This window comes from Pseudorasbora parva, chromosome 9, assembly GCF_024679245.1.
Source record: "Pseudorasbora parva isolate DD20220531a chromosome 9, ASM2467924v1, whole genome shotgun sequence".
Classification (NCBI taxonomy): domain Eukaryota; kingdom Metazoa; phylum Chordata; class Actinopteri; order Cypriniformes; family Gobionidae; genus Pseudorasbora; species Pseudorasbora parva.
In genome coordinates this window covers 36,657,226-36,684,277 of record NC_090180.1, presented here as the reverse complement: position 1 = coordinate 36,684,277, position 27,052 = coordinate 36,657,226, and the positions used below count along the sequence as shown (strand labels likewise).

At 40.3% G+C, this 27,052-nt stretch overlaps 1 protein-coding gene across 3 annotated transcripts in view; it reads left to right on the top strand.

Annotated features, from left to right (window-relative positions):
* The first annotated feature begins 5,868 nt into the window (after nucleotides 1-5,868).
* The window catches only part of epha4a (eph receptor A4a), a 47,716-nt gene continuing 26,532 nt past the window's right edge, over nucleotides 5,869-27,052 (top strand). The window contains exons 1-3 of one of the 3 annotated variants that reach the window (XM_067452458.1): nucleotides 5,869-6,333; nucleotides 7,386-7,453; nucleotides 10,222-10,885. In XM_067452458.1, coding sequence (XP_067308559.1) covers nucleotides 6,234-6,333; nucleotides 7,386-7,453; nucleotides 10,222-10,885 — 832 coding nt within the window. In that variant the 5' untranslated portion in view covers nucleotides 5,869-6,233. The remainder of the gene's footprint in view (nucleotides 6,334-7,385; nucleotides 7,454-10,221; nucleotides 10,886-27,052) is intronic. The other 2 variants (XM_067452456.1, XM_067452457.1) reach the window with 2 other exon arrangements.

Below are 27,052 nucleotides of genomic sequence, written 5' to 3'. Positions count from 1 at the left end.
AGACAAATTGGAACAATTCCGACAGGACACACACATCGGTAAACGAGTAAAACAGCTTAATGAGTAAGTTAATGTTACATAAAGAATGAGATATACGTTATTCACTTATATGTCATGCTTTGTTGGGGTTTTACTATAATGAATTTAATCCATATAAAGAGACAAAGTGATTTGTCTTTCATTACTCCCATCTGGGTTTCATTTATACAAAATATTGTCAGTTAAAGGTTTTTTTTTTTCAGTAACAAATGAGAGTCTCACTATTGTGTCTTAGAACTGAACTTCTTGAATTTGTTATGTACAAGGATTCATATGTTTCTGAAGTTTTACATGTCATAGCAGTAACCAGTGTTTTCAATATGTTAACAGAGTACGTTTTGGTTTGTTTTTTCCATGGCAGTGCAGAGAGAAAAAATAAATGCAGTTTGTATGTGTACAATTTACATACTGTACAAATACCTATGAATACAAATGCCTTATGAGTGTTTATAACTTAAGTATATTTGTCTAAACGTGACTTTGTGTGTGTCGGGACTCAATTGGCACAGCAGGCTGTTTGAAACAACAAAATGTCTCACTGTCTTCCTGCCTCTCTGCCAGCACCTGCTGCCGCTTTGACTCTCTGTTTATGTCAAACCTTACCTCTCAGCACCATTGAGCATGGAGCTGACTCTGAGACAAATGGCAGAGGACATTTAAACAAAGCAATATAAGGCTGCACTGAAATAATTCAAGGTTAGAGTTACAAACAGTCATGGCAGTTAACTTAGTCATATGACAAAAGGCAGAGTGCAGTCTCGCATGACAGATCAGATGTCTTACTCTTTGAGCAATGATATACATAAGTACCCAAAGGTAGAGGTTATGGAGCTTTCTGGAGTATTCGAATATTGTAATGTGTTTTACAGTCACGGATGACTCTCTCTTTCCCTTTCGTTCCTCATTCATCCCGAGTTTTTGCCCCGTACAGTTGTGACAGCTGCCTGGTGCGACGGGACCGACAGTGATGCCTTCACCATTCTAATGACTGCTTATTTTTGAGGCGCTCTAGGACACTCCGCACCATTACACATTCTATCCGTCTTCACCAAACAGCCACCCTGCCACATCTAAAGCCTGCTTTACTGCTGTGTGGTTGTGGCTGGCACTAGGCTGTTATTTAAAACTCTTAAGAGAAGTAGAATTAGCAAATAGAAGCCATGCTACTGCAAATGTTGAGGCCGTGTGGGACTCAGTCTGCACCACCGTGGGATGTTTGCCAATGGAGGTCGGGAGAAACCAGAGTGTGTAACCGTTTCCTTCGCTATGAAGGGGGTCACACTTCAGGATTGTTGATTTCTGTAGTATGTTTGCGCCTATGGGGTCCGCAAGCTCTCCATTGCTTTGGGCTAGTGATAGAACAATGGACCGGTTTATGTCTGGCCATTTTGAGATGATCAGATCAGCCGACAAACCACATTTACTTGGCTGATCATCAGAAGTTATTCCACTGACAGCTTTTTTCAATAGATAGCAAACAGTATGATTTTTTAAAACATCTCATTTGCTATTACTGAATTTTATTATGTATATATTGCAGGATTTTGTACAGTAGAAACTGCCTTTTAAACTCCTGAATTTGATATGAGGTAGCAAACAAGATTTAAATGTAAGGAAGCAGGATTAAAATTAAATTTAAATTCATGTAAGCTTTTAGAGAGTTTTAAAGAAAGAAAGAAAGAAAGAAAGAAAGAAAGAAAGAAAGAAAGAAAGAAAGAAAGAAAGAAAGAAAGAAAGAAAGAAAGAAAGAAAGAATCAGATGGATGAACGGATGGACAGAAAAAAGCAATTTGTCAAAACACTTTGAATGTTGGTTAAAAAGTTTTGACGATGGATGGACGGACGAATGGACGGACGAATGGATAGATAGAAAGAAAAAAAGTGGACAGACAGACGGATGGAAAAAAGCTTTTTGTCAAGAAACTTTGAATGTTGGTTAGAAAGTTTTACGGACGGACGGACGGACGGACGGACGGACGGACGGACGGACGGACGGACGGACGGACGGACGGACAGACAGACAGACAGACAGACAGACAGACAGACAGACAGACAGACAGACAGACAGATAGATAGATAGATAGATAGATAGATAGATAGATAGATAGATAGATAGATAGATAGATAGATATGACAAGCATGGAGTAATTCATTTCCTAGTACACATTGCCTGTGTTAAAGTTCTGCTTCTGCTTTAGATATCAACATCGACTGTTGGGAAAAAAAACAAATCCATCGACCATTACTGTGAACCCAGGGAAAATTAGTGCACATGTGGGACGTGCTCTTTAAAACAGATTCAACAAATAGCAGTAGGGATTCCATATGTCATTTACTGTTCGAGTAACATTTACATAAAAACTGTCCAAACTCCATTCGAGTGTCCGCTACATTGATTGTTAGGTATCTGATGCTGTAGTTGGGAAAACATCAGGGACTCTCCATTGCTGATGATTAGGAGCTCTTACGCTATCCATTGATTTCTCCTCTACCCGGGGATGAGCGGTTGAGAACACAGAGCAGAGCTGATAGCTTTGTGTTTGATTTGCAGAGTCTGGAATCCATTCACATACTCGAGGGGGAACAGGACTCTATCTCAAACAAAAAAGGTCTTTGGGAAAATCATGTATGGAGACAGAGAAAGAGTGAGTCATTCCTCATCTTAATCAGAAGGAGAAAAAGGATTTTATGCAAAAACCTCAGCAAGGTCTTTTTGGATTTTATTGAAAGACAGGCACGTTCAAACAAAGAAACTTCTCACCTCATTTGGTTCCTCTGAAAGGCTATAGAAACATCTAGTAAGGGTACATCTTCATTGGAGAATGAAAACCAATCAATCTCATATTCCATTGGAATCGGTCACATCTCAATCAAGCTTAGGGTGAAATAACTATCTGTGAAATAACAGCCAAAAGCTCTTCTTCACTTCCTTTGTTTCTGTATCACAAACACCCACACGCTTCTTCATACTGCTGAGCCCATCCTTTTAGTTCGGCCTGCCTGCATTCATTCACCCCCTCTACTACGTTTTAACCGATCCATCACACGGTCAGTGTTTGCATGAGCACAGGATGTACGCATTAGAGCGAAGTTCTTTCGGATATGAGTGTACGTTGTTTGTAAGGTTCTGAGAGAGGCCAGAACGTGGGGTGTACAGAAAGTAGAAGAGTGTTGCCTTGCTCGAAGTTAGCAATTACAGACCGCACAGTGTCCCTTGGGGGTCCCGGGTGCACTCAGTCTGGAGGCCTGCGTTAGCGTCGCACAATACAGATGTGTGGGCAGATGCCATCTGGGGCTCGGAGAACAAAACCGAGTGTGGGGGCGCCGCTCAGGGAATTCAGACAGGAGACCCGAGAATCCCGAAAGAGAATGGAAAATGATCTGACGGTAATCAATCAAAAAAAACTGTGACACAAATGACCAAACACAACGGCCCAGAGCTAAGCCTCGCACAAACACACCCCTGCCTGTGGCGACTCCCCGCCCACTAGCCATAACGCGATCAATAGGCCTTCACCGATATAAGTTAAAGCGATTGGCCGAGACCTCTAAAAGCGAACCGCCCCCCTCCCCGGCTAATTGGGCCTTTATGATTGCGCAGTCTTTCGTGCAGATTGAGAAAATAAAACGCCATTCTCTTCGTCAAACTGAGTGACAATCGATGTTGGGCACCCGTCTAGGAACGCCAGATGCTCCGCCCGACTTCATTATGCCGGGCGAAATGGTTTCGCCGGAGCAACGGCGTCGCCACAAAGCGCTTCGATCGTGGCCCTAGAGACAAAGTCCCGGACGTCACCTGCTCCTCAGCCTAATGCCATTAAAAACGAGAGGCCCCAAACACATATGGGAAAGAACAAAAACGTAGCTTCTCTGGACTATACATAAACAGGAAGCGCTGGCTGTGGTCAGACGAAACTTGAATTCTAAAATCTGAGAAGGTGGTGGGACAGTTTTCAAGCCTTGACCCAATCTGCTAAAACCAACTTTCAAAAAACGACCTTTACTGGGAACACTTTACTTTAACAATCTGGAACTTTCCATAAATAGGGCTCAAAATGGTGCCTAGAACTAAACAAAATCACACACACACACACACACACACACACACACACACACACACACACACACACACACACACACACACACACACACACACACACACACACACATGTTGGTCTATGTGGTTTACAGGGACTCTCCATAGGCGTAATGGTTTTTATACTGTACAAACTGTATTTTCTATCCCCCTACACTAACCCTGCCCCTAAACCTACCCATCACAGGAAACATTCTGCATTTTTACTTTCTCAAAAAAACATCATTTAGTATGTTTTTAAGGCCATTTGAATTATGAGGACATTTGATATGTCCTCATAAACCACATTTATAGTGTAATACCAGTGTAATACCCATGTAGTTATACAAATTTGTGTCCTCATAAACCACATAAACAGGCTCACACACACACACACACACACACACACACACACACACACACACACACACACACACACACAAACTACATCAGAATGGGTAAAAAAGGGTTACAAATGCAGCGAAAATTCAGGTTTATCAAACCTATATGGTAGATGTAACAACAAATTTTGCCTTTAATGCTTTCCAAAAAATGGTCATGCCACACCAAAGTGCCTGGTTTTTCCACATTTTGTCACTAAACTTTACATGATTATATATTTAAGCTAAAACACAGTGATATCTCACTTTATTCCGGCCATGAACATTGATCCACACAACAGTTTAGTGCTGCCACAATTGTTAATGTTAAAGTATAAACAGTGCCTTGTCTCTTTCAGATCCATCAGCCTCGAGGGTGGCGCTCAATAACTCAAGTCAGTACTCTCCCTTGCAGCCCATCCATATGCAAACACACTGTTGTCAAAGTTGTCAGCACACAGTCAGCCCTATCACCCGTTACGGGATGTAGATTGGCTCATCAGGTGGGCGCATGCAGTAAGACGGCGCGAGGCGCAAAGCGAATTCGACGCATCTGCTGCTATTGATGGAACTCTACGGAAAATACTATGAAAAAAGACGCAGCTCTGGTTGTGGGCGTCATGAAACGCGTGATTGACAAGGGCAGGAGAGGTCGGGAAGTGTAGGCGTCCAGTTGATAAAGGCATAAAGGGTCTCACCCTAACATTTAATAACTTTAAGTCTTTGAAGCAACACTGAATGGCGATGCCCGATTCGCGAATGAATCGTTTTTTGAGGTCTGAACAATTCGTTTAAGAATCAGACTTCTTTTCGGGCACGATAAACACAGTTATTAATTAAACTTAATCGTGAAATTATCATGTGTCTACTGAACGTAAGTTTGGCTATAGTAGCCTATATGCCATGCCGGGTTGCCAATCACGCAATTATATCGAGATATAAAATTAAGGATACAATCCCTTTTAAATTAACTGTTTGAAAGAACCGATTTGCGAAAATGAGTCTCTGGCATTAAAACTGTAGTACTGAAACACTGCAGAGTTAAAATGGTATGCTTTTTTTGAAGCATCTCCCCCTCTATTTTAGGATTGCTTGTTAAATTAATAATTATTTCCACTGAATCATGTTCTGTTATGTTACAAAAGTAGTTTCTTTATACACGAACTAGCACGTTTAGAATTAGGCTTCAAGTGTTGTGGATTAGATGAATAAATTGCAAACACTAGACGGCGCGCTTGCTCTTCCCACTAAAGAGCTGGTTAACTTGACTTTAATGACTTGCGCGCTCCATGTCTTATCTATGACGTATACATGTATAATTATCATGATCAGTGTATTTCCTATATATTATAGACCAAGTTATGTATGTAAAAACAGCGCTTTAACAACAGCCTCTAGTTCGTTTGCATTCGCTTTTACGCGCACACTCTGCATTATCTATCTCTCACACACAGACGCGCGAGCTTAGGTTTTCTATGGTACGCAAAAGATTGAACCAAGAAAGACTTTTTATACTTTTGCAATTCTCCAATTACCATATACCTGGAAAATGGGTTGGCTATTCCCTCGAATGGACAGACTGTTGACTTTTTGTGTCTCGCTGTGACAGGCACGTCAGGCAGTAAAGATCCGCCCCTCGGCGGTGTTCAGCAGCGCTCAGTGCATCACTCTCAAACGCTAATTCCACCGGGACAGACGCAACTTCGGTCCGTACGCGGAGCGGAGGAGACGCACACGAAATGACACCAATGGCTGCGCTTGTGTTCACAGCGACTTTTGCGCTAATATTCTGGATACCGACTTTAACATTAACCGCACGGGTCTACCCTCCTAATGAAGGTAAGGATTTACCAAACCAAAGGGAAATTTCTCCAAGAGTAAATTTTTTGTTGTTGTTTGGGTTACGACTTGGGACGATGTAGAGTGGCACATTGTACGACAGCGTAAAGGAATTATAAATGTGTTCTCCGAAAGTCCCTTTGGGAATCTCCAAGTGTCCGTGGTTCCCAAATCCGCAGATGGAAGACTGAACCGTTTTTTTTTTTTTTTTTTTTTTTTTTTTTCTTCTCAACAAACGAAGTTTAAACTCGGACTCTACTGGGAGTAAACACTGTGGTTTCTAATTTTGGTTGAAACTATTTATTCCGCCTATCTTTTTGTCTTTATTTATTTGTATTTCATGAAACGTGCTTGGATGACCAGAATGGAAATATATGTAGCGTATTGGTCGAATAATGTGAAGGAAAATTGCTTTTTTACGACTCTATTTTGCCTATTTTATTCTATGTGTTTTCATAAGCGAAATAGTATGAAATTCGTTCATCTTAATTAACAGAGGCACGCACGAGACAAGTGATAAAAAACATTTCAGTCTAATATAGACTATAAACTCGTTTAAATATCACATTACACGTACGCTTTTAATTTGGGGTTGGCTATAGCTTTGTTTTTGGCGTGTATAGACTATATAAAGGCTACTCGCACATTCTGAAACCTTTAGAAATAAAAAATAAAAGTAAACACTTAATGTAAACATAAGCTTCTTATATATTCCTTGCACATTCGCTGTGCGCTAATTACGTTCTTCTCTCAAAGGACCGGATTTAGTTTGGACACTAGCCAAATTTGTACACTGATTAAAACAATACTTAATCATATCACAATCAAACTTTATAAAATACTTATTTTGGCTTAATATTTTGTGTTATTTAACCATATCCAATGCATTAATAAGCATATGCTTTGAGGAAATGAAGAGAGTAAGAACTTTGTGGTTTGGGAACAAAAGGGTAGCAAAAGAAACAAGTTGTGACTTAAGAGAAAGTTTGGTGTAGTCATAAGGAGGTTGATGATCCATCTTCAGTGACTCACAGCATTTTGTCTTTCCGCAGTGACTCTGCTGGACTCGAGAACTGTGCAAGGAGAATTGAAATGGGTTGCGAGTCCCACGGAAGGAGGGGTGAGTCTATACAGAGGGCAGACAATGTTGTTTTTACTTTTGTATTTGTGTGGAAACATCTCTGCTGACAACTCTTGAAGGTGTTAATTGTCTTGGAAACTACAGTTGCACATGAAAAGCAGGCTAGAGAAATGAAAGAACCTTTTTTGTGGCACAGCGGAATTGCTGTTCCGCTCCGTACATAACACTAGAAGGTCTAACCAAGGCCTCATGCTATGCTAAAACCACACCAAAAAAATGGATGGGAAACGGCTTAAGAGCTATCACACTGTATGCAATCAGTATTTTCTGCATTATTGCATATATGAAGCAAAGAAGATTAATGGGACCTGCACAAACATCCATAATTATAAATCCTGACAGATGAAATGGCTTTGTTCTTATAATTTGATGTTTCATACAGACTGAGAAACGACTTGAGTTTAAGTGCTTGTGCTCAGGATAATTCATTTAGAAATGTTATGCTGTGTAATTATAATGTTAATTTCTTTACATAATTTATGGGTTGGCATCTTAAAAATCAAGAATTTTCTTGTTCTTGGTGCACTGTGTTTTGCATATGTACTACAACGAAGCTTGACTTTTTGACTTTGCTAAAATGAGTAGAAATAAGATCATTGAAATACACTGCGCTGATGGTTAACATGTTGAGGTTGAAATATTTAATTTATGCATTTTTCAGTTTTATATTTATTTGTTGTATTTTTTGGCCACACTTTACATTAATTTTCATACTTAATTATAATTATTATTTAGTCAGCAACTGTATGTGTAAGTTTAAGCACGTTTATATACATTATTATTGAGTGTGTTGTTGTATTTTAATATTACAGCCTATTTAAACAAAAACAAAAAACTGATTAAAACTGCATACATACTTATTTAGAAATGTTTCCATTGAAATATTGAAATCAATCTACTTGATTGATCTACTACTTTATTATTCCACAATTAGTCTTCCTTGTTCTCTCCGTATACCCACTTATGTTGGTTTCAGGTTTAGTGGTGAACTTGGCATTTGAGGAAATGTGGTACCCCCACCCCCCCTCTGCTGCTTTATCTCATCGGCCCGTTTGATTGACAGGGTCCCGACAGAACCCCCTCCCTCATGCAAGCGGGCCGAATGTACAGCTTTATCGGTGTGACAGCTGGGATTTCTACACTTACGACTTACAAAGAGTAAAAAAGCGAGAAGAAAAGACAGCGTCATAGATCGTGACAGGCCTTTTCAAAACTCTACTTCATTGCATACATCTCATTTGAAACTCTCACCAGCAGGAAGCATCAAACTCTAGGCCCCATGGTATTACAATGGCTTAATATGGGATTAATGGTGAGCAGGAAGTCAGAGCGTTCTTGCAGGGCTGGGTAGTGCCTTTTGTTTGGTATATGTGCAAAGGTGTTGCTAATGCTGTATTATTATTGAAAACCGTACTTTCGCCTTAGTTTTAATATTTTTTAAACAATTGTCTTTCTCCCAATTACAGAGGTCAATAATTTGACACAGCTATCATTTGAAAGGCATTAACGGCACTTTAAATTTTAATGTACAGAAATGGAGCTTAACAATGCTTCGGAGAATCATATAATCCCAATTATGTTGATTATTTAACAATCTTACATTTAAAAGAAAATTAAATCTCTAAAAACATCTTTGAGTGGCCAAAGAGTTTGCAAAGCAGTGTACAGGTTATAATGAATGAGGCATTTATATAGCGCTTTCATATGTATTTCTGTACACACAAAAGTGCTGTATAATTTTTTTAATTTAGGTTGAGTAATAAAACTTTTTGTCTTAAAGGGATGGATGACCCAACAATGAAAATCATTTACATGTCGCTCTTAAACCTGTATGACTTTTCTAATGAGGAACACATAAATACATTTGTGAAAAAAGTGTTTTTTGTCCACACTGTGTTTTGCACCCCATTGACTATACTTTTATTGGACAACAAATGAAGAGTTCTGATGCAAAAGCCTCTAAATCCATCTGACTGTTTTCTTAAAAAATAAGCAATTTTGTCAGGCTTCTATGTATAGTTTTCTACCTAAGTACCGGCACTTCTGAATGTGCTGAGCTGGGATTTAATGGGTTTGAAGTGAAAGTATTTTATGAACATATATTATTATGGCTTTTAGAGGCTTTTGCATCCGAACTCTTCAAATATTCTTCAACATTTCTTTTTTTCTACAGAAGAAAGAAAGTCATATAGGTTTGAGTAAATTATGACAGAATTATCCTTTTGGGGTAAACTATCCCAGTCACACTTTAGTTTAGGTTCCAATTCTGGCTATTAACTAGCTATTAACTATGACTTTTGCCTCAATAAACTCTTAATTACTGCTTATTAAAAGTTAGCAAGGTAGTTGTTAAGTTTAGGTCTTGTGTAGGATTAAGGGATGTAGAATATGGTCATGCAGAATAATGCATTAATATGGTCTTTATAAGTACAGATAAAAAGCCAATAATCTAGTCATGATGCATGCTAATAAGCAACTATCTAATAGTGAAAATTGGAACCTAAACTCAAGTGTTACCACTATCCCTACCATCCACAAAAAAGTGCACAGAATCTGGCAGATGTTTGATTAAATTCTCATTACCATATTGTAATCAATGAAATCATTGCATCATTGCAGCTGTTGGTCTGTGGAAAATCTCCAGCTCTGGGCCTGGAATTGTGTGCACCTGCTGTGACAAAAGTCTCCCTAGCAGAATCTCTACAGGCCTACTTACCTCTCTGTCTTTCCCTCCATTTCTCTCACAGTGGGAAGAGGTGAGCATCATGGATGAGAAGAATACGCCAATCAGGACGTACCAGGTATGCAACGTAATGGAACCCAACCAGAACAACTGGCTCCGAACAGACTGGATTCCCCGTGGCGGAGCTCAGCGAGTCTACATCGAGATCAAATTCACCCTGCGTGACTGTAACAGCCTGCCAGGAGTCATGGGAACTTGCAAGGAGACCTTTAACCTCTACTACTATGAGTCCAACAATGACAAAGAGAGGTACATCCGAGAGAACCAGTTCACCAAAATCGACACCATCGCGGCCGACGAGAGCTTCACGCAGGTGGACATAGGAGACCGCATCATGAAGCTGAACACGGAAGTGCGGGATGTAGGAATTTTGACACGGAAGGGTTTCTACTTGGCCTTCCAGGATGTCGGGGCCTGCATCGCCCTGGTATCCGTACGGATCTTCTATAAGAAATGCCCCCTCACTGTACGCAACCTGGCCCAGTTCCCAGACACCACCACTGGGGCGGATACCTCATCACTAGTGGAGGTACGTGGATCCTGTGTGGACAATTCAGAGGAACGCGAGGTCCCTAAAATGTACTGTGGAGCAGATGGAGAATGGCTGGTGCCTATTGGAAACTGTTTGTGTAACCCTGGCTATGAGGAACACGGAGGAGCATGCCAAGGTAAGAGCTCGGATAACTCCCTCGCTCGTGTTTTTTCTAACAGAGCGTTTCACCAGGTTATGTTATGATTCGAGAGTTACGCACCTCCCACATGGAAAGTTAAAAAAAACCTGATGGCCCAGCAGCAACACATTCCATAATTTAAGATGAGATCATTATAAGTGAAGCTGACCCGGATGCGCTTGTCTCCCCTCAGGGATGTGAGAGTTTACTAAGATGTAGACAGCTGTGCACTCAGCAGATTCAATGTGGATTAAGCGAGTGTTGTTGTTCAAGAGGTCTGGTTATGATTATGAACCGCCCTGTTTGATATCAAAACACATCCCTGTGGATATGCGCGTGAGAAACGTTGGCGCTAATTATTTTGTTGGAGCAACAGCCGTGTGGTTTATGTGCAGAATCCGCTTAATTAGATCATGGGCGAATGCTCTTGTACCCTTTTTGCTCTCGTTCTCGTTTGCTATCTCTCAAGAGCATGTGCGGTGGTTTTCAGTACGCATTAAAGCGAAAAGATGTGATTGGCAAAACTCTGAAAGAGCAGGACAGATAAAAGAAGAAAAGGAGAGGATCAGATAGATTGCTTCTGTCACCAGAGGGCCGTTTCTCTTTCTCCATGCTGGCTTTGATTCCCAGTGTCCGTAGTCAGGCCATACGGGACTGAGAAAGCCATGATATACTGTTTGGGGTAATGCTGAGGTCAGTGCAAGCAAAAAGGAAGAGCCAGAGGACATGTAGACAGTTTGAGCACGCCCTTTCTTTCTTTTCTGTCTGGTCCAGGAGAGGGTCACTGCTTGAGCGGGGTGATAAACGGCCGACTGGCCAGTCTAACGGCCTTTATTTATGAGCGCTATCTCGGCGGGCTAATTGCATGACAAATACGGGCTGTAATTTAGGGCTCCTGCGGGCTCAAGGGGGGCGGTCGGCAATCACCGCGGGCGATCTCCCTCTCTTTCTCTGTGGATGTGCTTGTGTGGGTGGTTGAAGGGGTACACTGGGAAAGGCCATTCTCTGGGACCTGGCCGTTTTTCTTGGCCCCTCTTTTATTAGCAGAGCTCGCTGGCAGCGGCCAGGTTCCCCACTCGCTCCTTAGCTTTCCGTCTCTCTCCCTCTGCTCTCTTTTGCCGTTCAGATATGTTGAAATGAAGGAAAGAGGCTGTAATTTACCAAGAGCATAACGGCGTTTCCACAAAGACATTTGGTGGAACGCTTTACTTAAATCACTTCAGGGCTCGCGTTGATGATTTCATTACTCTGAGATGTTTGGAAGAGGGTGTTTTTAAGATTTCTGTTGTTTGGCATCGGTAGAAGTTTTCAGATTTCATTTCCCAACTCGCATGTAAATACAAAAATACTAATAAAACACTTCAAGTCTTAAAATCTGTAGAGGAAAATTTGTTTAATTTATGGCCACTTGTTTGCACAGTGCTGAACTATACGTTTGAGGTCAGTTGAACAAAACCATCATTTGCTCTTTTAGGACGGTTAGGGTTAGTGATGCAGCCAGTGCCGTGTCACCAATGTCATCGGTCTTATATGTTAATTTTTATACATCGCAAACTACGCTCGGTTTCCTGTGACTTACTGTATTCTCTATTGTTGTTGCAATATATTCTCTTTTGTTGTCATCAAAAATGTTAGTAGGTGGCAAACCTTTTGGAAAAACTAAGACATTTTGTAAAGAAAAATGGTAACACTCTATTACCATTTCTAAGGGTTCATTAGTTAACATTAGTTAACTACATTAGTTAACATGAATTAATGATGACCTGCACTTACATAGCATTTATTTTGCTTTGTTAATGTTAATTTCAACATTTAATAATGCATTATTAAAATCTTGTTAGTTAATGCAATGTTTACTAACATGAAAAACCATGAACAGCTGTATTTTTATTAACTAACGTTAACAAAGATAAACTAATGCTGAACAGAGGGGTTTATCATGGTTAGTTCATGTTAACTAATGCATTAACTAATGTTAACTAATACTTCCTTTTTGTAAAGTGTTACCAGCATTTTTTTTAAACAGCCTGCATTTGACCAAAATGATAGAATCTGGCAGATCTTGATGGCATTGTAAATGTTTATATGGTTGTCAGTGCATGTGACACTACATATAATTTTGGTTTTGATAAGATTTTCCCAATAAATAGGCAAGAACAAAGCTGGTGTCCTTCATCATCCCTGCTCATTCCGACAACAAAGCACTTGAATGCAACAAGCTCGTAATAACAAAGTCATCATAAGTCTATAACTACAGACCAGCAGGAAAATAAAAAGAAACTTATTTTTGCTAAGCACTGGTGCATAAAATATATTTGTTAAAAAAAATGCAATGCCAATGCAAAAAGTGACCAATAAAAGCAAACCACAAATCATGTTTAGTAGCTAATATTCAAAATTCCGGCTTTTATAAATAACCTAGGTGCCTTCTTTACATATCCTTAGACCATCTTCTTTATATCTGTGTTATTTAAGCATGAACCTGTCATCAATGTCTGATTAAGCCATCAAATGCTGATCTTTCATCGAGGCAACAGGCAGTTGTTTCCTCATTGAAGCGGGTTCAAAAGGTGGCTTTCTATCCCAGCATGCAGATGCGAGTCACTGTCTGTTTAATAAGTCTGTGTGTGCAGCCCAGGCCAGGGGAGGGATGCAGAGGTTCACCTTCAATGACGAGGGCGAGAACTTTCTCAATGGGGCGTCCCAAGGACCTTGTGAAAAAAGCCCATTGAGGATAAGGGATACAAGCCCTGTACCCCAGAAGGCCTCAATGGGAGCCTCTCCCCAATTGTTGGGATGTCGCGATCGGGGATGGGGGCGAGAGGGGAGGAATACTAGACAGGGTCAGGGGTGACCCCTGGCTTTATCCTCCTCTCCTCCCCAAGAGACGGGGGTCATGGCCGAGATTGATTAAGACGTCAAAATTTTGACAGCTGCAGTCTAGATGGACAGGTCCAGGAACAGAGGAGCGAGAGAAGGCCACAAAACAGCCGCAGCTCGGTTGGTGAATGGAGCGGAGACTTGGCCAGAGGATTTGGTGTCTTTTCTTCTTTTTAAGAGATTTCTGTTTTCTCGCTGCTCATCTGCTGTGTTGAGTAGGAGGTGAGGACAGAGAGGAAATCTCTGCTTGTTAGTGGGCGTCCGGCGAGCTGGAGACGTGTAAAAGCCTGCTGAGATGCTAGGCTGCAATGAAGAATGACAGCCCACTCTCAGAGATTCACTACACTGTAAATGTACACGTAGTTTAGTGAAACAGCACGACGACATGGAGAAAAATCCAACCAGCATGAGCGGGTTTTCAGCTCTTCTGACTAAAATGCCTCTGCAAAACAGTACTATAGTATTTTTACAATTATAATTTTCTCTTAAAAATGAAGTACTGGTACTGTATAAAACAAGCATGGTAGTACCCCATGATACTTGAATTGATTCACCTTACTTTTAAAATAGTACATCAATATATTTCAAAATATACTATGATATTGCTATAGTGCATTTCCAAAAACATGATAGTATGACAAGAATTTAGCACTAGCCTGATGTGGTCATACTCTATTCTAGTCAGAATATGAGTCTGAAACTGCTCCATTGGGCTGTGATTATGGGGCGTGTTTTAACCGAACCAGGAAAAACCTCAATTGGCTAGACCTACAAACAATCAGAGCAACGACGTGACGCATTACGTTAGTTGTCAAATGTCAACAGAGCTCAACTGCACTGTGTTGCCAAGTCCGAGATTTTTCCCGCGGGTTGTTTTCTATGTCCGCAGGTTGAAGTGACTATTATGTGATATATAGACCCATGAGTGCGAATTTTAGCAGGCAACCATGCCATAATAACACACATTATACCCCCCCAAACACCATTTTTTTTTCTTCCAGAGAACCAGCACCCAGAGAAGCTATTGTTTAGGGCTAGTAGTTGGCGGGTTTTGTTGTAAAAACTTGGCAACCCTGTCTGCACACGCGCTGGAATAAACAATCTTTGCCGGTGTTGTAAAAAAATAAAAATAAATTAAGGATACACAAAGTACTTACTCAACATGATCATCATTTTCGAGAGAAATAGTGCAGTTGAATGCATATACAAACAAGCTCTCCGTTTAGGATTTGAACAAATATAATCCAAGCACCTTTGATGACGTGCATGATTACGTTTCTGTTTATCATCTGTCCGTCATCGTCTAAAGCCCGCCCTGATGATTTCATTGGTCCGAACAGTTTCTGTTCGGGGATAATTACTCCTCTATGGTCCGAGTCCAGACCGAACCGCCCGACCCAAAAATTGTTGTGGGCGGGGACAAGTCCGGCTTGCATCCAGGCTATAGTTCTACTATAATATTCCTGGAAGTACCATAGTACATGGCTTTTAGCACCGTGGTATATTTCAAAGCAGTCGGATGCCTTCATATCACCCTCCCGGCAAACATTGTGACGTTTAATGTCCTTTGAAAAGACGTCCCTTTGACATGTCCCGTGGTTGAAAAATAGTTCTAAAATTAAAGTTGAACTGACACACCTGAATACATTTTTAGGAAATGTGCTGTCCTACCGCAACTATTTTTGGCCAGAGACACGATGTTGCCATATAACCAATGTTTGCTGGGATAGTAGGAGGGGATATAAATGGTGGTGCCATGGTACTTTTTTGGAGTTCATGATACTTGTCAAAAAAGGCCAAGTAGAGTGCATGGTTCTTTTTTTGTCAGTGATACTATGGTTTTTTATATATGTACCATGCAAGTACCGTATATATCAAAGTACCATCTGATGCATCACTCAACCATTGTGCCACCACATTATTTTTTAATGGGTGCTAATGTAAAACAGCTCAGGCATATTTACGTAATTAGAAAGGATAAAGGGTTTGAAAACTAGAGCATGATGGGAAGGTGTTATAATTATAAAACACTGCTCTCTGAATCAGAACAGACAGCAGTTTGTGTAACTGGAAGAAAAACGTTGCTTGACAAAACATTATTTATGTGTGTAAGCTGAGATAGACTCTCTAGAGAACGCCGTTTGTATCGACTTCACCATGCAAAAGTACGTTTTAGCTTTAATCACGCATTAAGCAAATTGGTGTACTTGAGGAGAGGTATTGATCCGTTCTTCTTATGTGTTATTGTTGAGATGCAGATTTTTTTTTTCCTGTGTAAACTTCGCAACTTAGCACCTGTATGTGGCTGTGTGTGTTCCTAATTCGAAAAAGCTTGCCTGTGTATCTCTTTGCTGTCATAATTATGAGCAGGTGTATGAGACTCATCATCCTCAGCTGTGAGTCGTTTTTGCTCTTTTCTTTGTTAAACAATAGCCGCCGCCTGCCAAAATGCTCCTGCCTATGAATATTCATCACTTCCTTTTTGCTTTTGATGGCAAGCACATATGTTGATTCCTGTCACGATCCTCCTCAGTTCTCCCTTATGAGCCCCTCCATTGCCCCCTGAATGGACTGTCAGCTGTCCCAGGAAAGAGAGATGGAGAGAGAGATGGAGAGAGGTGTCCTTTGATATCAGACAAATACATAATTTGCATATTTCGTCCGTGAAATGCAAAGCCAGCAAACTTGTCTCTCAAAGACAATGGGCGGCTCGTCCTTTCAGCGAGATCGAGCGGAGGTTAGGTCCGTCCTCCTCGCTCTGTGATCATGGGAGCATGCTGTATATGTTTAAAATCATTTGGATAATATGATTCGCATGATTAAATCCAGATCTTTTGAATCGGCCGAGTCTGACGTCCGTGTTTCGAGTTCAGACGCTCCGGTCTGTTTGCGTCTCTCTCTCTCTTTCTCTCTCTCTCTCTCTCTCTCTCTCTCTCTCTCTCTCTCTCTCTCTCTCTCTCTCTCTCTCTCTCTCTCTCTCTCTCGATGTCTGTATGTGTGCAATTGCTTGCTCATGTGTGCGTTGTTCTCCTTGACCTCTTCCTGTCTATCATCATCCGGTGCTCCCATACGGAAGCTCCCCTGACAGCTCGCAGCCCTTCAGTTGTCATGTTGTGATGGATGCACCGGGGGCTGAAAACGGCCTGAAGGACAGAACTGGCGGGAAGGGTGAGGGATGGAGGTGACTGTCCCTCTCTTGTTAGCGTAACTGTTAGCGTCCACGCTAATGTAAGTTTAGGTGTGACAAATGACCCTTTTTTTACTCTTCGTTCAAAAATGTTATTTGATATCACTGCATTCATATTGTATTCACTTAACTGCAATAGCTGTGACTTTGTACCCTCAATAATTTATATGACAAGATATTTTCTACTTAATTGTGGTATTTAACACAACATTTCTCTGGAGGGGTTGTTGAAACTGTGTTAAGCGTGTTTTGCTGATGGAAACTAGTCGAGCTGTTTGCATCCATGCTAATGCTATCTGACATAAAACAAATAAAATAAATGACAAATTATGAGTAAATACTTAAAGAGTTAGTTCACCCAAAAAGTTTAAGATATTTTATGTTTAGTCCGAGACCTTTTCTGTTCCTCCAATGAAAGTGTATGCACACTATACTGTCCATGTCCAAAAAAGGGAATAAAAACATCATCAAAGTTGTCCATATGTGACATCAGTTGGTTAATTAGAATCTCTTAAAGCATAGAAAATACATTTTGGTCCAAAATTAACAAAAACTACGACTTTATTCAGCATTTTCAACAGTTATGAATCAGTAGCCTAGACATCTAGACGGACCCTAGCGGCAGCAAATCTAATCTGCCCGCGAGTGTCGTCTAGCAACTCTCAATACACTTCTGAGCTGTAAACGCCAAACTCTGGTCGGGCCAATCACATCGTGTATAGAGTCGGTGGGCTGAACATAATGACGATGGCCGAGTTGTGCTCGTGCTTCTAGTGAACATAGAAACTGGCGAACGGCGGTCTTTCGAATCAGCTTTGACCTCGACTCTGGAAGACTTGGAGTTAAGCTTTTCTCTGAGAAAAGAACAAAGAACGGCACTGAAGTCATTCTTAAAAAGGGAAGATGTGTTCGAGTCTTGCCGACCGGATACGGCGAATGTTTAATCTATCAACGAGCTCCGTTTCACCTTCGTTGCTCTGGTTGGTTTTAGCGCTATCCTATCGCGTGCAGAGTGAGTTTGAAAGACAACCGTTTATCCGTTTATCCGTTTTACCGTCAATGGTGAGTTTCCAGACCAAACATCTTGATGTGGGTCTGGCTTGTCAGGCTAATGAATCAGCATATTGATTCATGATACAGATTATTTGCGGATTGAAAACAAACACGGAAGAGAAGACAATGCTGAATAAAGTCGTAGTTTTTGTTATTTTTGGACCAAAATGTGTTTTCGATGCTTCAAGAGATTCTAATTAAATGATGTTTCTTAAAAAACTAAGTTCGGGAGAAGCACGTTCAAATGATCTACCTAATCATGATGTCATTCCAACCAGCTGTCAACAATCAGTAATCAACATGTCTACCAATCAGCTCAAGTGGAGGATCACATAAATACACAGTCAACTCACCAATGTTCCTTGACAAAGTTTGCAGCATCCCTCCACCACCCCTTCTACCTCACACGCACCTGGTTACTTTCCTAACCAGAAATACGGGGGGAGTACTCTGGGTTCGGGCCAAATACCAAGCTCGGAGCCTTCTCCTCGGACAGCACGCCAAATACGCATACCATTTATTCTATCTGAATTATTTGTAAGTGTGAACTCGTGAACTAACTGATGTCACATATGGACTACTTTGATGATGTTTCTATTCCCTTTCTGGACATGTATACTGTGCATACACTTGCAAAGCTCTCGGGGCTAAATATAAAATATCTTAAACTGTGTTCCGAAGATGAACGGAGGTCTTACGGGTGTGGAACGACATTAGGGTGACTCATTAATAACATAATTTACATTTCTGGGTGAACTAACCCTTTAAAATAAAAATGGAGCATTGTAATACCATGGGAATACTATGGTGCACTTTGAAATACCTTGTACAAGATTTCCAGCTGTCCCATGCAGGATCTTAAATTCCCATAGTATGATAAATCACTGTACTTTTTTATAAGGCAAAATACCTGAAATAACCAGATTAAGTAGAAACTGTCCAGCGTCCTTGATACATTCACATAATTTCCCAAGAAAGTCTGTTGAAACTACATGCTAAGCAAATTTTTGCTAATGTGAACTAGCTCGCATTCCCTTTTAAGAATTTTTAATAGCGCTAGTCTCATCTCTCTGGTGTTTAATTATATTTTAATTACGCCGTCTGGCACACATTCATTGCCGGCGGTCTGGATCCCTTAGATCAGAAGAGCTGAGCACAGATCTCTTCTAGCGTCACTCGTACAGCAGTGTGGACAGCACTGTCTCAGCGTCCGCATGCCAGCGCAAATATCTTTTTGAGTGGATGAGCCCTATTGACTCGCTGCTTGAGGGTCTGTCCTCCCATTCTCCCTGATTAACCCAGCATCCATTTAGCCGCTGCTCTCCACACATGCTTCATGCCAAAGGGTTTGTGCTCATTTGACAAGATGTCCGTCAACGGCGGACGTGAGCGCCCAGCCCAGCTACTTTATGCGATCCTCCCTATAAGTTAGTGCCTGGCTTCTTTCTTTTCCCACTCCGTACATGGAGCCCTTAAGTTGGCTTCCTTCCAGAGAAGGTCATAGGTTGGACTGAGCCTGTGTCGGAGGCAGGAAGGCCCGAGCCATCATTTTCTTCTGAAAGAGACGTTGAAACTGCTGACCTGTTTTATGCAAGAGGGGCACTGTTAACTTTACAGTCAGCGCGGCTGCTGCGCGTCTTTGTCCTCGGGTTTGATTAGGACGCTGCCAAAATTTTCTCTGTACAAATGCACCAGATGGAGTCCATGAATGCAGTTGTTCTTTTCTACTAATGAAGTGTTTATGAAGGCATAATATGAATGGTTGGATTCATGATGATTGATGTCACAAATTAATCTTAGTGCCAGCGGTTTGAACAAAATGACAAAACTTTTTTTGCAGAATGAATGACAGGAACTGAAGTGGCTCGTTGTTGTCTTACTTAGGTAAATATGCAAACGTGATTGAAAGAAATGCTATTCATAGACACACACAAAAGCACTTTTTGAACTCTCCATTGCGCAAACATGCGTACTCGGCAGTATACTCAGGGATTCCTGACTGAAGTGCTCTTCGCAAAACTCACTCTCGGCACTTTTAGATAGGACGTCAGTTAACAGATGTCAATTAGCTGAGAGCGTGTCTACAAGAACAGGAGCTGGAGAAAGGACAGACTTAGTAATGGGATTATTTTGGGGGTTGGCAGACCTGTTTCCACAATGCAAGGCAACACTAGTGATTAGCCCGTAGGGGTCACAGCGGCGACTTCACAATGCGCATTAATACTGGTAATTATTTGGAGGGGCTGAAGCATGGCTGGATCTAATGCTTGCTATTAGACTTGAGGGTTTATTCCATTCCTGGGGTTTTCGATAGAGTGGATTGGTCTCTCTCAGACCAGCTGCTGTGGAAATAGCCACTCGGTTTGTCACTGAACGCAATTAGTTGTGACTTTATGTCTTTGTTAGCACTGAGAGAAAGACAGAAAAGCGGGAGGGGAAGATGAAGAGCGTTTGCTGAAGCACTTCTGTAGACGTAAATCTCACAGAGGAATTTCGAAACATAGGAACGGGTCCTTATATAGAAGCATTGAAATGTAGCTAGACATTGTTGCTTAGCAGTTTTGTCACCAAATAGTAACAGTGAAATTACAGAATAATTCTGTACTTGAGGTTTAAAAAGTAGCTAAGTAGCAGTTTAGTGAGACAAAATGATACATTTCTATATCACATTGAATTGCCAACTAAAGCTACTGTCAAACGCACACACACACACACACACACACACACACACACACACACACACACACACACACACACACATGTTGGTCTATGTGGTTTACAGGGACTCTCCATAGGCGTAATGGTTTTTATACCGTACAAACCGTATTTTCTATCCCCTTACACTGCCCCTGCCCCTAAACCTACCCATCACAGGAAACATTCTGCATTTTTACTTTCTCAAAAAACATCATTTAGTATGTTTTTAAGGCCATTTGAATTATGAGGACATTTGATATGTCCTCATAAACCACATTTATAGTGTAATACCAGTGTAATACCCATGTAGTTATACAAATTTGTGTCCTCATAAACCACATAAACAGGCTCACACACACACACACACACACACACACACACACACACACACACACACACACACACACACACACACACACACACACACACACACACACACACACACACACACACACACACACACACACACACACACACACACACACACACTCCTCTTGGCCTGTAAACCACCCTTAACAGCATTACAATGTTGCATGCCTCCTCTAACACATGTGGCTTACTTAAATAACCCGAGTATGTTTCTCCTAACAAACTCTGAGTGCATTTATATGTGTACACACAGACTTTCGCAATCTAACCACACATGCATTTTTCTCATTTATATTTGCACTCCTCAACCTTCAAAAACTAACACACGTGACAGAAAGCAAAGCAGTAATTTGAAAAAGAGACTGTTGCGAAGTGTAATTCACTCATCGTTGCTGTAGTGTTGACACATTTACCCTTTAATATCCCTTGCTGGACATTAATCCGAGAATCCAGAAACTCTTTCTGTTCGCTCACCACCTCGTCGGCACACACCTCTGCTCCAAGGCACGAGCTTGTGGCCGCACATTCACAGTAACCACAACCCATAACCCTTTGCATGTGCATTCAGTATGTCTAAGGAATTCTTGCGCTGTGCCGAATTTTGGATCACTTGAGAGGGGGAAAAATATCCAGTCTTAATGTTGCTTATTTTCACTGTAAGTTGTTACTGCTTTCATTGGCTCTGATTTGATACATGTAATCAAACTGTTAGATTTTATCCGTTCCATTTGAGATTTTAAGAGTGTGCCTGTTTCTCCAGTGCAATGTTCTCTATGTCATGAGCTGTTCCTGGTGTTTTTAAGGCATAGTTTGCTCGCTAAGCGAGAGCGTCCATTCAGTGGGCAGCACAGCGCATTCTCCCTGTCTTTGTGTGGCAGCCTTCCTTTGAAGGCCCTTGGCTAAGAGGAGGTGGGGGACCGAAGCCGACAGCGAGAACATTAGCATGTGAAAAGCTCCTAGAATCAATAAGGGCCTTTCTCTATCTCTCTTTTCCCCTCTCATTCTCTATCTCTCTCTCTCCCGTGCACAATATCTCTACCCAGAGGCCACGACCCTCCCTGGCATCAACCAGCACCGAACAGACATTACCTTCATTTTTCTGTGTTCACCGTGGTCCTCACGGGGCAAACTTCATCGTAGGTTTGATCTGGAAAACCGATGCTTTAACTTAAAGGGTTAGTTCACCCAAAAATGTAAATTGTCTTTAATGACTCACCCTAATGTCGTTCCACACCTGTAAGACCTCCGTTCATCTTCGGAACACAGTTTAAAGCTACACTGTGTGATATTTTCCCCCATCAAGTGGTGAAAAGGTATTAGTAACAATATTAGTTTCTATTCCTCACAAATTTTAATTTCGTTTTAACTCCTACGGTGGCCGATTTAGTCCAATATTAACATGGCAATCCCCCTCTTCACATTCGACACGGCCATCAAGTGTTAAAACGCGAAAGGCGAAGCTTGAATTTATGGGTATGTCCCTCTTTGGCTAATGTACTTTCAAGATGGAGGGGCAACATGGCGACCAGCATTCAAACCCCTCACCCGTATGTATTTTCAATGGCATATTATAAACTTACGAGAATACTTTATTACTTGAAAGAAGTTAATATACATTAATGAGCACATATATTTTTGATAGATCTAAGTGTTTTTAGCTAAGAATGAACTAAAAAAGTTAAACAGTGTAGCTTTAAGATATTTTATATTTAGTCCGAGACCTTTTCTGTTCCTTCAGTGAAAGTGTATGCACAGTATACTGTCCATGTCCAGAAAGGGAATTAAAAAATCATCAAAGTAGTCCATATGTGACATCAGTTGGTTAATTAGAATCTCTTGAAGCATCGAAAATACATTTTGGTCCAAAAATAACAAAAACTACGACTTTATTCAGCATTGTTTTCTCTTGGGTTTTTGTTTTCAATGCGCAAACAAAGATTTGAACCGTCATGAATCAGCGGATTGATTCATGATTCGGATGATTCGCGTGTCAAACTGCTGAAATCACGTGACATTGGTGATCCGAATTCTGAATAAATACGCTGATTCATAACCATTCGAATCTTACGGGTGTCAACAACATTAGGGAGAGTCATTAATGACATAATTTACATTTCTGAGATGAACTAACACTTTAAAGACCTTGCAAATTATATGACATGAACTTTTGCAGGTTTTAAGCTGACAATTTTTTTCTATTTTAGGAGAGAAAAACATTGAGACATTGAAATTGGATTTCAAACGTACATTTTCCACATGAGCATCACAGCCTAGTGCACAAATCTATAAGCCGTAGCTCATATTCAGGTTTTGAAATGTCCATTTCTTAAGGGGGTTCGTCTTGGAGAATCTCTTTTTTTTCTTCACCATGAGCTATCAAAGCACGTCCCGCCGCTACTGGCTGCAGCCCAGCCCAGAGTAGCCCTTTGCAGTCTCTGCGGTCTGGCCGCTGAACAAAACAAGTGGACGGGACACGACCTGTTCTCAGCAGCATCAGCTCTTCAAGAGAGCACCACTTAGACAGGGTTCACGCCGAATGCACCGCCCCGACCCCTCTGCAGAATTTAATATAGCGGTCCAGAGAGAGCCCAATGCCAAGCCTGCTTGAAGCGAGTGCTATTTGCTAATGATTGTAAGAGTAATCCTGCCTGTGAGATGTGTTGAAAGAGACAGACAGGGCTGAGGGGGGTGGTTTATGGAGTGCCAGAAAAGCAATTGCAGGCCAGAGCATTTGTACTGAGGAGAAAAATGTTGGCTTTGCAATGAGGGGACAATTTCTGCACCCTTTAGAGCGAGGCAATTATGACCACGAGTGAGTAGTGGAAACAGACAGAGAGAAAAAAGAGAAAGTGATGAAAAGAGAACAAGGGAGCGAGACTGTGTGAGAGAGAAAAACCTCAAGGAGAACGTAATAAGTGAGAGAATATTTATTTGATGCGGATAGTGGACTAAAACTATCATGGTACATGTACAGTGATACTACTGTGATTTGAGGGGTTTTACTAAAGTAGGATCATATTTTTATGAGTATCTTGATGCACCATGCTCTTACAGAAAAGTACCAAAAAGGTACCAAAGGATTTCAGACCATTTAGTTTAGTGCTATGGTATTTTGGAAGTATCACAGAATACTATGTGGTACATGAATTTCGAATATTTTTAAGTACCGTAGTATTACCATCTGATACACTAAAAAAAAAAAAAAATCTAAATTTATCTAAATTTTTCAGTTGGCCAAATTGAATTTCTGTGAATTGATGCAATTTAATTAACAGAAATTCAATTTGACCAACTGAAAAATTTACCTGGTTGCCTTAAAATTTTGAGTTCATTGGAATTAAAAATTTGAGTTAATACAATAAACATTTTTGAGAATCGCAAACTTTACTCAAATATTATTAAAATATATTTTTAAGCATATTGGGTAATTGTGTGAGTTTTATTTGTGATGATGCAGTGAAACATGCCAAATTGTGTTATTTTCATGATTTGTCACATTTTTTATGTGATTCAGATACAATAATATTTTGAGTTTCTATTTATTAAACTCATTTCCTTCATTATATCAACTCATTTTTTTTTATTTCAATAAACTCAAAATTTTAAGGCAACCAGGTTATTACTTTTTTAAGTTAAACCAACAATTTTTTTTTACAGTGTGATGGTCACTGGAACGTATTCAATCGGGGCCTGATTTTTGTGTACCATCACTGTAAAATAGTATTGCCACAGTACTGAAAGATAGTACTAAAAATATACAAAAATTCTCCAAGGTACAAAATACAGTGCTAAAAAAGTCAACAATTAACATAAAGTCTTTTGCAGCTGTTTGAGAGCTTTGCCTGAATAAAATTCTGATATTTGAGGCATTAATCTCCCAAAAACATTTTGCTTTCCACCATAGTTCCCAAATCTCACTAGTCCTTCTGAAAGTTCAAACTTCACATTCAAAATTAAAAGACTTTCATTTTGGTCTATACTTTAACAGATAACTCATTGTTTTGTAGACATCTAACCCTGCATGTATTTAGCGACATGAGAGTGAGTAAAATGACTGATCTTCCGGGTTAGCATTCTCTTCACACACACACACAGTTGCAAGGCATCTCCTCCTTGTTTGCTATGCAGGAATTGTTAAGAATGCGAGATGTTTGGCCCCCTGCCTCTCTCAGCTGCCCGCTCCCCTTAGAGGACAGTAGACAAGACAATGAGCTGCATTTCATAGAGACTTCACCTCCACATCCCTGCTGCTGCACTGTCCCTCCCCCCCACAGCAGACTGAAAGGAGAAAAGAGTGTTTTCTTGTCACCTGCCTGAGCCAATCCTTCATAAAGAACTTCCTGAAATGTCGCGAGTGTCGGTGGATAGGTGGGGTTCCTGTCTATCAGATCCCAACCTCTGGCTGGGATCTTGATATGATTCAGAAAGACCTACCCTGGAGTTGTTGTCTGTGCTGCTTTGCCCCCTTCCTTTCCCTTCAAAGCTTTACGTAGCTCCTTATATAAAATACAGCAACACACACACACACACACTTCTGTACAGCAGATGGCCAGATAATAATTTACCTCAAAGCGGAGTTCTCGCACTTAAAGGTTAACACACGTCCTTCGCGTGCGTTCGCCTCTAGCTGTACCGCCTTACCTTACTTTGGTAAGACCTTGGGACTGTCTTAAGAAAAGTCCCAGGAAACTTTTGACAGGTTCGGGTGGGGGATCAGAGAGCCAGAGAGGGCAGGAGAAGGGTACGGAGAAGCAGAGACAGACAGAAGAGCGATAAATAAAACCGAGGCGAATATATGGAGATTAAAGCCAGTAAGGTTTGACGCAGCTTGGCCCCTCGCTGACAAACAAGCTTCTCCGGGGTTAGAGCCACATCAATCACAGCATCATCACACACACACACACACACACACGCACACTGCAGCGATGAGGAATGTTTGCATGCAGTGAGTGGATCAAGGTATCAGTCACTGCAGATGTAATTAATAAGCTGAAGATGGTGGGAACCGATCAATGAGGGAATTGGTGTGTTCGTGCTGCAGGGCAGAGATGATAATCATCTCTTTTTTTTCTCGTTCTGTTTTGCGCAGGGTTTTTCTCTTTCTTTATTCAGGCGTAGTATCAGATAAGAGTGAAAGCTGTGTTTTGAAAAGTTTAAAAAAAGATAACGTTGGGAATTTTCACTTTTATAAACCAGTGGTTCACCGAATAGTGACTAGTGTGATGGCAATAACAATTGAGTAAACATTTAGTAATGATAAATGAGTGTGTAAATACTATATAGAAGATAATAGATAACTACATATTTAACATTTCTATACTGTAAAAAAAAAATATTGTTGGTTTAGCTTAAAAATGTAAGTAACCTGGTTGCCTTCAAATTTTGAGTTTATTGAAATTATTTTTTTTAGTTGATACAATGAAGGAAATTGGGTCAATAGATAATACAAATATATATTGTATATATATATTTGTATATATATATATATATATATATATATATATATATATATATATATATATATATATATATATATATATCTGAACCACATAATTTTTTTTTATAAATCATGAAAATAGCACAATTTGGCATGTTTCACTTTGTCTTCACAAATATAACACACAATTACCCAAAATGCTTATAAAAAAAATAAAAAAATAAAAAATAATATTATATATATATATATATATATATATATATATATATATATATATATATATATATATATATATATATATATATATATATATATATATATATATATATATATATATATATATATTTGAATAAAGGTTGTCGATTCTCAAAAATGTTCATTGTAATAACTTCAATGAACTGATAATTTTAGGGCAACCAGGTAACTTTTTTTAAATCATTTTTTACAGTGTACGCACAGAGAAAAGGGGTGTCAACACTTTATTGTACAATAGTTTTTCACTGGGACAGTACCATTAAAATGACATCTTTGTACCTTTTTT